The 11,831-nt window shown below is 49.9% G+C and overlaps 1 protein-coding gene across 1 annotated transcript; it reads right to left on the reverse strand.

The window, feature by feature from the left end:
• Positions 1–6,275: 6,275 nt before the first annotated feature.
• On the reverse strand, positions 6,276–10,128 carry FOS (Fos proto-oncogene, AP-1 transcription factor subunit). Its single transcript, XM_006098423.3, has 4 exons — positions 9,819–10,128; positions 8,782–9,033; positions 8,233–8,340; positions 6,276–8,107 (listed from the first exon to the last, which is right to left on the reverse strand). Exons 1-4 carry the CDS (start codon positions 9,957–9,959, stop codon positions 7,466–7,468), a joined length of 1,143 nt encoding a protein of 380 aa, XP_006098485.1. The 5' UTR covers positions 9,960–10,128; the 3' UTR covers positions 6,276–7,465.
• Positions 10,129–11,831: the final 1,703 nt, after the last annotated feature.

Here is an 11,831-nt window from a genome sequence, read left to right on the forward strand (position 1 = left end):
GCCCCCTGTACACCCCACACTGGGGATCGAGCCTGCAGCCAGGGCATGTGCCCTGACCAGGAATTGAACCGTGACCTCCTGGTTCATAGATTGACGCTCAGCCACTGAGCCACACCAGCCGGGCCCCACTCCTGGCTTGGTAGACGGAGGAAACAGTCTCAGAGGGCTTAGAGTCTTACCCTAGGTCACGTAAATACGTATTTAGGGGCAGATTTGAACATTCTAGCAGAACAGTTAAGCACTTTGGACTTTAGAGTCGCAAAGAGCTGACTTCGAACCTCAGATCTTCTGTTTATCAATGGGGTGACGTTGGTTGACTTATTTAACCTTTCCTAGATCATTTTCCTATCTATAAAATGAGGATCCTGATAATATCTGCCTCACAGGATTGTTGTGAGGACTAAAGGAGAACATCCGTTCAACAAAAAGTATTGCACACCCATTATGTGCCAGTTGCCAGAAGTGAAATGGTTAGCAGAGACTGTGGTCCCTGATATAGCTTTGCCTGTGAAGTGCATAGCTCAGTCTGGCACAGAGCAAGCACACATGTAAAATGTTAGCCATTATCAATATTATATTCTAGGGCTCCAGGTTCTATTCCAATCACATGCCTCCAGGCAAACTTCATAAATTCACATCATAGAACCTCTTTGTGTAATTCCAACTGCCTACATCCCCTACCCACCCACCAGCCCCGAGAAATTCCATAGGTATCGCTAACTCAACATGTCCAACCCAGAACTTACCATCTCATCTCCCAAACCTGCTCTTCTTCCTATAGTCACAAAGTCATTGGTGAAACCACAAGCCTCCTTGTGTGTCAAGCATGGTAAACCTGGGAGTGAGCTTGAATTCCTCCCTCACCCTCACCTCCCACATCTACTCAATCGCCAAGTCCAGACAGTGCTACCCCCTAATTACCTCTTGTTCCCTCTACATTCCCACCACCACTGCCTTGGTTCAGCCTACACACAACTGAACTAAGTAAATACCAGGCTTTTTATGCTCTGGCCACAGCTATCTCTTCTTGACCTATCTCCAGCCCCCTCCACTTTGATGCTGTAATATTGATGCAAATGAAATCAGATGTATGTATGTGGTGCTCTTTAATTTACATCTCCCACCGTCTCCTCCCCCACGCCCACAGTTTATAGTCCAGCAAGACCAAGTGCATTGTTTTACGAGTCTGTGTCTTTATAGTGCTTTCCCTCTGCTCTCTGGAACCCCTCCAACTCTCACTTGCTCATTCTAGCGAACTCCATTCACCTTTGAAGCCCAGCTCAGAGGTCCCTTCTCAGAGGCTCCCTAGAGTTCATCCACTCCCTCCTTCGTGCAAAACCTGCACCTCGTGTTAATTTTCATTGTTACAGTATATTATAATGGATATGTTTATGTGACTTTCTCCCTCATAGACCATGAACTCTTTGAGGACAGGGCTGTGCCTTCCTCGCATCTGAATTCAGCACCTGACATATAGTAGACACCCAGGAACTTTTATTGAATGAAATGAAGCCCATGCTTGCTCCAGAGGGTATATATTTTCTCCCCTGAAACCCACACCTCCCTAAATTATAAAGATAATACATAATAGCTAACACTTTTATCATGCTTTTGTGTGCCCAGGCACTGTAATTTAGCCCTCTATACATACTAGCTTCTTTAATGCTCACAACAACCCCAAGAGGTAGGTACAATTATGATCCCTTTACAGATGCGTTAACTAAGGTGGCCCATCCAGGAGCCAAGATCCCAAGCTGAGTCTATGCTGTATTGGATCCAATTCCTCAAACCCAGGTTAACTACTCATCTTGTTTTGATAAGTTTAGCTGTGATGACAGTTTCATGATTGACTAAAAAGACTGAAGAGGACTCATTGCTTCTGTAGATCTGACCACAAATTGCTTGCTCCCCAGCGTAAATATGGCAGCAACTGAGGCCTGCACCATCTACCCTTATGATCAAGGTGGGGCCTTTTGCCCCATATCCTTAAACAGGCTCCCTTCCTGGGGGCCTGCTTCCAATGTAACCAATGATCCAGCCCCTCTGCGTTCTTATCCGAATCAACTGATGGAACCACACCCAAGCACCGCTTCGGTGTGAGCTGAAAGTTTTAAAAAAAGGCTTATTAATTCGGAAGAGCTGATGGCCCCTGGGCCAGGCAGCCTCCTTGGAACAATGGTCAGAGCCCTTTGTACTCTCGGGCGGCTGAACAATGCTTCCTGGACACAGGAGAGGCAGCTTAGTTTAGTCCATGCGTGGGTGTGGGGAAACCATTGAAATGACTTGCATTGCAACTAAGCTTCTGGGGCTTTCTCCTTTGTGCAAAGGAAGTGGAAATCTATCTAGCCAGCAGCCCTGGGGGACTTTGAACTCACTCATCAGGAGTCAATACACCTTATTCCCAGCTGCTTTTCTTCAGGTCTGGGCATATTCTTGGTAAATGATGATTACGGTAGTAATGACATTGATATTGATACTGATAGTGATAGCAGCTAACCCTTATTGTTCTAGTGTCCTGCACACTATATTGTAAGTTTCATAATTTCACACACCAGTTGCTAAGAGTCAGTGAACTCAAATGAGTGTAGTAGTCTGAAGATTTTATATCAATAAGAGTGAAAAACATAGTTTTGTTTGTTTGTTGAAGGTGAACATACCTATATTTAAATACACATCCATTCTTCATTTAAAATATGTTTAAAAAAGAAAACATAAGTGTTGCAGATATGATATTGGGCTGTGAAAAAACAAAGTAGGATAGTGGGGTAGAGAGTCATGGAGACTCTCTATGACTATCCTTATGATCAAGGTGGGGCCTTTTGCTCCATATCCTTAAACAGGCTCCCTTCCTGGGGGCCTGCTTCCAATGTCACCAATGATCAAGTCCCTCTGCGTTCTTATCCAAATCAACTGATGGAACCACACCCAAGCACCATGTCGGTGTGAGCTGAAAGTTTTTTTTTAAAAAAGGCTTATTAATTCGAAAGAGCTGATGGCCACTATGTGTGTGCTAAGGTTACTCTGGATGGAATGACCTGGGAAGTTACTCTAGATAGAGTGACTTGGGTAGCCCTCTTGGAAGGGATGTCCTTTGAGCTGAGTCCTGAGTGAGAGAAAGGAGCTAACCCCCGGAAAAGAGGCCCAGGCAGCGGGACAGCCAGTGCAAAGGCCCTGCAACAGGAACACTGTGTGTCAGGAATGGAAGGAAGGCCATGAGCAGAGTGCCTGTAGGGGAGAAGGACAGGAGATGGAGTTAGAGAGGAGTCAAGAATTGGCTTCTTGCCCAGCTGGCGTGGCTCAGTAGTTGAGCATTGACCTGTGAACCAGGAGGTCATGGTTCGATTCCTGGTCAGGGCACATGCCCAGGCTTGCGGGCTTGAGACTTGAACCCCAGTGTGGGGCGTGCAGGAGGCAGCCGACAATGATTTTCTCTCATCACTGGTGTTTCTATATCTCTCTTCCTCTCCCTTCCTCTCTGAAATCAATAAAAATATCTTTTAAAAAAAAAAGAATTGGCTCCTTAATGTTTATGGCAAAACTGCACAGCTTAAAGTGCTCTGATATTTAGCATTCAAGTGATATTTATATCACCTTTGTTTTTTGAGGAATTTGATTGTTCTGTGTTTGGGGGAAGTCTCAAAACATTAAGGATTGATTTTTTTTTGTTTTAGATTTATTTTTGTTTGAAATACATTGAAACTTCAGATGGTTTCTTTAGAGTAATCATCTGAAAACTTTTCCTTTGCCTCTGTCTCTTCTTCATCTACTAAAGATAGCCTAGTTGTTTTATTCTCATTCACACATGGAAAGTTGCTGTTGATTCAAAATTACTGTTATTAAAACAAATTGTTAAACGCTACCCTTTAATTTTGATAATTACATAAGATGCAGAGATATGCAAAGACGATGTAAACTCTACCATCCACTATGATATAGAGATAAATATTTTGTTTCTTCTATCCTTTTTCCATCTAAAATTAATTTGGAGCTGGAAGCACAATGGCTGTGCATTCTCTTTGAAGGTGAACTGGCAGAGGTAGCCCAGGGGAGGCCGTTAAGGAATTCCAGGAGCCAAGATAGAAGTGGGGTGTGTGTCTGAAGCCAGACATAAAAGATGTGAAATCCCCAAAGCTTAGAATCATAATAGGGCCTGGAATAGGAGAATTTCGAGACTATCTGAGGAATATATTTGTTTGTGGAAATAGTGCAGAATGTATTCATTCCTCCACCTGGCAAATAGTCATTAATCGTGTACTTTGTTGCAGGCACTGGGCCAAATCTGGGGATCCATTGGTGAGCTAAACTAGACCTTCTCCCCATAAGGAAACGACCCCTTCCGATCCTTATTCCCGTCCCTGCTAATGTATTTATTTATTCTGTACCAGCATTGAACGATGGTGCCCTGGGATAGTTGTATTCTTGAGACTGGAGGAAGGCCATATCTCGTGAGTAGGGAGCAGAGTCTTTCCCAAAAGGCAGTTGACATTCCCAGTGTCTATCATCCATGGAAGTTGTTGAATCGTGAGTCGGGAAAGGAGGACTTGGAAGGAGCCCTTTGGCTGCAAAGAGAGGGAATTCCTTTCTCCTCTTGATCCCATGAGGAGGGTTGGCAGGGAGCTTGGTGGACTGTCAGCCCTATGGGGGACCCTACAATAGGCCTCTGAGAAGCCTGTTACAGAGACTACCTGTGTGCGGGTGCTCTCCCTGGACCTTCAGTGCATCTTGTTGATGCAGCAGCCTTGTCTCAGCTGGGCCATGGTAACTAGAGGAAGGGTCTGTGTCCAGGCCTAGGTCAAGGCTGTCAAATGGAAAGCAATGGTCTCTCTTTATAGCCAGCATGAGGCTTACAGGGGCCATTAGTCAGGTCCCCGGGAGCAGTTCAGTGTCCGGCGCTAGAGGTCCAGCCTCCTTTATCCACCTGGGAAATCTTCCATGGGTTGTTATTATTGTACATGGAAGGGAGCCAGCTGGTGTCCTTACAGGGTATATCACCTTGTTATTTCAGAACTGGGTGTCAGTTATAAGACAGCAATTCTGTATTTAGTTTAGGTCATATTTAAAGGCTACAGAAAATTTACCCTCTGAGCAGCAAACAGGGAGTCTTTATTATTGCCAGACAGGAAAACATACTATGCAAGTGGTGTGTGATATATCGGTGCTCTTAAGAGCCTAAAGCCAGTTGCTTTGAAATGCCAATTATTATGTAAAAAGCAGGGAGCTGACAGGTAAGAACATCAACCTCAATGGAATTGTCATTTTAAATTAAAACTTTCGGTTTGACTGAGTGTGACACCCGTAACCACCCAGTGATTTTCATTATCGCAAAAGCATTAGAAGGCTGGCACCGAAGCTGCTCTGCACCCAGCATGTGTGCAAACATGGTCCCTGGCTTCCAAGCTGGTGCCGACAGGACACCTGAGCGCCGGGGAGGAAGGGCACCACCTGCGTGCTTTGTGCTGTGCCTGTGCGTGTAAGTGCCCCATTACCAGAGGTGTCCCAGACAAAGGTCATGTTCTTCTTTAAGATGATAAACTTCTAGGGTAAAGCTTATTCAGAGTCATGCTGACTTCTCATTAAGCTGTTACGTAACTTTTATTTACCAAATGATCAACCATTATTTGTACAGTTTGAGATGGCTTTCAAATACTCAGAGCCAACTTTTCTTCCCCCAGTGTAAAGTAAATGGCAGGCATATGATGTTAAAGAAATTTTTAAAGTACAATGTATTTATTACTAAGGGGTAGGGCATCAACCTCCTTTCTTTCTGAGAAGAAAAAGAATCCAACTAAATCAATGTATGTTAGAGTTAAGGATGGAAAAGGTCGCGGGGCAGGAGGTGGGGGGGTTCTAACCAAATGAAAAAAATTTTTTTAACCAAGTATTAAGAGAGAGTTCAGCCCAACCTGTATGTCTCAGTGGTTGAGCGTAGACCCATGAACCAGGAGGTCACAGTTTCATTCCCAGTCAGGGCTCATGCCCCAGTTGCAGGCTCAATCCCCAGTAGGGGGCATGCAAGAGGCAGGTGATTCTTATCATTGATGTTTCTATCCCTCTCTCCCTCTCCCTTCCTCTCTCTGAAATCAATAAAAAAAATTTTTTTTTTTTAATTTTTAAGAGGTAGTTCATCCTGGTCGATAGGATAATGAGTGAGAAGGATTCCAGTCCCAATAGTGAGACACTGAGAAAGTCATTCATTCTAACCATTCTTCAGTTTGCTCACCTTCAAAGTGGAGGTAACCCTTCACATGATGGTGTTGGATTAAAAAGTCAAAGTAGGTTGTGCAAAGCTGAATTTTATTTGTTAAAAGGGTTCCTTTAAGATCAAGACATTTAAATTTAATATTAGCATAACTAGATTTAAATATTCATCCCTTTGACTTTCAAAACAGAAAAAGAAGCAGGAAGACATGTACTCACAAAAGCTACCTCAGAGCAGGTTCCCACCCTCAGAAGCTATAGGTAGAGAATCGTAGTAGTGCACTGTGAAGACTCCTGGTATTTATAACATATTCCAGCAACAGCTCTAGTTTCCTTCTCCTCTTCGATAAGAGATCAAACAAAGGGGTGTGTCCCCCTCCAGAAGCTACCCTTCTTGACAAACTGGTCTCCGATACCTTTCAGAATCGTACCAAACTTCCAAAATGAAAAGAGCACGAGGTTGGTCGCATTCGACTTAAATGCTTTTATTGACAATGTCTTTGAACAATAAGCAAACGATGCTTAAATTTTTCATTCAAATTCACTTTCCACATGTCAAAAGACCTCAAGGTAGAAAAAAATAAAATAAAAATATAAATATCTGAGAATCCATCTTAATAAATAAATTAAAAACACAATAAAACGTTTTCATGGAAAACTGTTAATGTCAGAACAATCATTCCACCTCAACAATGCATGATCAGTAACATTACAATGAACATTGATGTTGAAGAAAAACTACAGTACATGGATATCGCTATTTAACTTCTATCTACTAGAAAATAAAGTCCTATCTTTTCTTAGTTTAATATTGGTCATTGCTAATCAGAACACACTATTGCCAGGAACACAGTAGTTATTGTTAAAATCAGCTGCACTAGATACAATTTGAAAATATCCAGCACCAGGTTAATTCCAATAACGAACCCAATAGATTAGTTAATGCTATGAGAAGACTAAAGAGAAAAAGAGACACAGACCCAGGCCTGGCTCCACATGCTACTAACTACCAGCTCTCAGATGTGTCACTGGGAACAATACACACGCCATGCGTTTTGCTACATCTCCGAAAGAGGTAAAGACTCGAGTCCACCCGTGGATGCTTTCAAGTCCTCTGAGGCCCACAGCCTGGTGTGTTTCACGCACAGAAAAGGTCCTCCCTAGGTCTACGGGAACCCTCGAGGGAAGATGTGTTTCTCCTCTCTGTAATGCACCAGCTCAGGACAGCGGCACTGGTGTGTGCCTGCTGCCTCCCCGCCTCGCCTGCTCACAGGGCCAGCAGCGTGGGTGAGCTGAGCGAATCAGAGGAGGGCTCGTTGCTGCTGCTGCCCTTACGGTGGGCAGCCGCACAGCTGGGGAAGGGGTCAGCCTCGGGGTAGGTGAAGACAAAGGAAGACGTGTAAGTAGTGCAGCTGGGAGTACAGGTGACCACCGGGGTGCACAGGGGCTCCAGCTCTGTGGCCATGGGCCCCAGCCCCAGAGAGCCACCGTGCAGGGGCTCCCAGTCTGCTGCATAGAAGGAACCAGACAGGTCCATGTCTGGCACAGAGCGGGAGGTCTCAGAGCCGCTGGGCCTGGACGATGCTGGGAACAGGAAGTCATCGAAGGGCTCAGCCTTCAGCTCCCCACCGCGCATGTTTTTGATGGGCTCCACTGCAGGCTTGGGTTCCGGGTCGTTGAGGAGGGGCAAGGCGAAGGCTTCCTCGGACTCAGGGGTGGCAGCCTCAGGCAGGCCTCCACTCAGATCGAGGGAAGCCACAGACATCTCTTCTGGGAAGCCCAGGTCATTGGGCATCTTGCAGGCAGGTCGGTGAGCTGCCAGGATGAACTCCAGTTTTTCCTTCTCCTTCAGCAGGTTGGCAATCTCAGTCTGCAAAGCAGACTTCTCGTCTTCGAGTTGGTCTGTCTCCTGTATACAGCGGGATAAAGCAACGCATGAGACACGGTCTTGCTCAAGGACACTGCTCCTTGATGCCCAGGTCTCCAACTTTCCCCTTAAGTTTTGACAAGAAGCAACCCATGAACTCTACCTACCGCTTGGAGCGTGTCAGTCAGCTCCCTCCTCCGATTCCGGCATTTGGCTGCAGCCATCTTATTCCTTTCCCTTCGGATGCGCCGTTTCTCCTCTTCTTCTGGGGACAACTGGAAGGAAAAAAAGACCAGCAGTCAGTAACAGTGTCTGCCATGAGCTCCATTCACCTGCCCCAGTGGAACTGGCTCCTGCCACTTCCCAGCTTCCTGACACCTCGTCTGCGAAGCCATGTCTTCCTAACCTGTGGCTTCAGGGTGGCTGTGACTTGCATTTCAGATAAGATGCTCAGCAAGAGAATGAAGAAGAGCCCAGTGTAAAAGCATGAGATAGGGACCCCTTAGGGAAGGAACTGTTAGGGTACTCCTGGGGGTGTGATTATCAAGAGCCTGACTCCAGATGGAGTGGGCTTGGAGCCAGAGTTCCCTGTTCAGGATGTGTAGTCAGTTCCTTCATTGACTTCCCCCTACCCACTGCGCTCTCCATCTACACCAGTGCAGAGCCCTCCCCCCACTCCTACCCCTAAAACACAGAGAAGGTGCGGAAGGACTCACCTGTTCCACCTTGCCCCTCCTGCCAATGCTCTGAGCTCTGCCTCCTGTCATGGTCTTTAGGACTCCAGCCCTGGAGTAAGCCCCCGCCGAGGGGGCGGGGACCCCGTAGGGGTGGGGGCCTCTGGTCTGGGATGGGGCCACCGAGGAGACTAGAGTGGGCTGCACCAGCCACTGCAGGTCCGGGCTGGTCGAGATGGCAGTCACAGTTGGGATGAAGTTGGCACTGGAGGACGCCAGATCCGTGCAAAAGTCCTAGAACAAAACAGGAAGGAGAAGCTGACGTGAGCGAGCAGGTTCGGGACGCAGGTGAGGTGAGTTTCCCAGTGCCGCATGCAGCAGGGAGAGCGAGGGAGGAGACATGGTCCTGCCGGGGACTGCTCATGTCTTCTTATATTCCCCTCATCCTGGATGAAAGGTCTTCCCCTTTTCCGCCATGAATTCCGGGGCGCAGCGCAGTGCCTTTCTCCTACATCCCGCTGCTGCGTTCCCGTTATCCCTTCAGCATCACTGGCTTGAAAGGGGGTTTGTTATAAATATCCCTGACGTCTGCGCTGACGCAGGCGCCGCTCCGGAGTCTCCTGAATGAACTCGCTTTTTATCAATGAAACTGCCTTACACACCCGCCTGCTGCGCCCTCCTTCCCCGTCGCTGCTTCAGGCTGGGAGCGGAGGGGGGGTTGCCGCTTTTTGCCGCCTCCCTGGAGGAGTCAGGCTCTAGTTAGCCAGTCTTTGCTTGGGACGGGTTTGCCCCAACTGGTACCAGAGACCAGTCAGAGCGCGCGGGCCGGGGGCGGATCAGAAAGAGCCTGCCGCGGGAAAGGAGAACCAATTCTAACTTTGACAAGCGCGTGTGCGCTCCCTACAAGTCTAGGGCTCCCAAAATAAGGCTGCTCCAGCCGGGGCAGCCTCCCTCCCGGCCCAAAAGGAGTCCCCGACTCAAGAGGAGTCCCCTACTCATCTTACTGCGCTTCCCGACCGGTGTCTCCTCCCCGGTGACCCCGAATCCCCGTCCCCGCGGTGGCGCGGAGCCAGCCTTACCTGCGCATTGACAGGAGAGCCCATGCTGGAGAAGGAGTCGGCCGGTGAGTGGTAGTAAGAGAGACTGTCCCCGGCCGGGGAGGCGCTGCTACAGCGGGACGAGGACGCCTCGTAGTCCGTATTGAAGCCTGAGAACATCATGGTCGCGGTTAGGCAAAGCCGAGACGAAGGGCTAGGGGATAGAGGCAGGTTAGCAGCTTTGGGCCAGAGCTGGGTGGGAGCGCGGTCACTGCTCTCTTGCTGCGCCGCCGCCGGCTCTGTCTCCACTCTTGGGCTGCTTGCTGCAGATGCGGTTGGAGTACGAGGAGCCGCAGCATTTTATGAATGAGTCAATGACGTCACAGCGCAACCATTCCCGCGCCGGAGGGGTGGCGCAAGAGCCTGAACCTCTCTGCGGCCTCCTGGTTGCCCCTGCCGCTCTCGCAACTCCCTTTCCGGTCCCCGGTCTGGTTGCGTTTCCTTGTCTTATGATTATTTAGCAATCTGGGTGCAAGGGGTCCCTTAGACCCCCCTAGGATGAGGGACTGCAGGGATGGCTCCCCCCACGACAGCAGGGACCGGCCGTGGAAACCTGCTGACGCAGATGTCCTAATATGGACATCCTGTGAAAAGGGAGGAGGGATTGACGGGAACTGCTCGCCGGCTGCAGCCAACAACTGGGGTGCAGCGCGGGGGGAGGCGGGAGCTGCAGCCGGGGGAGGGGAGGCGGGAAAGGCACAATACGAGCGAAGAACATTCGTCCCGGTTCTAGGCGAACCCTTGTTCCCGCCGTAGGGGGTGGGGTGGGGACGCCTTCTTACCGGTATACAGTAACCAAGGGGCAGTTCTGAGCACAGGAGACAGGTATGCGAGAAGCAGGTATACAGCCCGAGGGCTCCAGCCTCCGCCCGCGAAGGCAGGCGCCTCTACCCCCATCCCCAATTCTAACAAATTCTGTGCAAACTGTGGGGGAGGGGCAGACCCTCACCCCCTCGCCTCAAGCCCCCAAGCTGGAGCAATACTAGGACTGTTACTGCGTTGAGAAGCAAAAAGTCGGGGACTCCAAAATAAAAGGGCAACTGACCTCGTCTTCGATGCTAAGGATTTTAGTTTTATTGTTATTTTGTTGTTTTGAAGGGGGAAGGCGCATTTTTTTTTTTCTCAGTCGTATCTGGATATATTCGTGTTACTGTCTGATCCCTGAGGCGCTAGACATTAAGCATTAGGCAGAACCTCCACGCAAGGATGTCTGAGGGGTCCAATTGCCGGGTTCTGAGAAGAGGCCTGGGCCGTGGGGTAGGGATAGGGGGTGTTATGTGGACAAGGTCGTCAGCTTGCTCTTGGGGGACCGAAAGTCTGAACGGGGGGCGGGGCGGGGGCGCGGGAAGGAAGCGGGGGTGATTCAGTCCCCCAGGAAACTCGGCTTGCGGGGAGCCCGCATCGGGTGATTTTCCAGCGAGGCTTGGAGCGGGGAGGACCGGGGGCGCTGAAAGGACCTTCCTCCCAGCAGGGCCCAGGCGGGAGTCCTCCGCGCTGGGACTCAGGGGCGGCTCGGTGCCCCGGCACACGGGGCTTTGGAGCTCCCAGGTGCTCAGGAGTGCCTTGCGCCCCGAGACGCCCCCGGCCTCCCGGTTCCACGGCAAAGGACAGCCGGGGTCACAGTGCCCCGGCTCGTTCCCAGCACCGGCCACCTCCAGGGGGTGAAGCCGTAGTTCCCGCAGAGCCCCTTTGTCTGTCCCCCCCCCCCCGCGCCCCCTTCGGGCCTGGGGGTGACGGTGGGCACCTGAAGAGGTGGCGGGCGGGATTGGCAGGGGCGGGGCCCTCAGGACGAACTGGGAGTGGGACAGCCGACCTGCCTCCCGCCGCCGCACCCCGGAGCCGGGCGATCCTGCTATAGATAGTAACAGGGAAGCTGCTGTTTACAGCAACACTGCGCCGCCAGGGCCGTCTCCAGGCGACGCCGCGCGGCCGGGTGCGCCGTCGTCCTGGCGAGGCCGCCCGCCCTCCTCGCTCCCCCGGGGCCTCGGCCTCCCC

This window comes from Myotis lucifugus, unplaced genomic scaffold (genome assembly GCF_000147115.1).
Source record: "Myotis lucifugus unplaced genomic scaffold, Myoluc2.0 scaffold_235, whole genome shotgun sequence".
NCBI lineage: Eukaryota > Metazoa > Chordata > Mammalia > Chiroptera > Vespertilionidae > Myotis > Myotis lucifugus.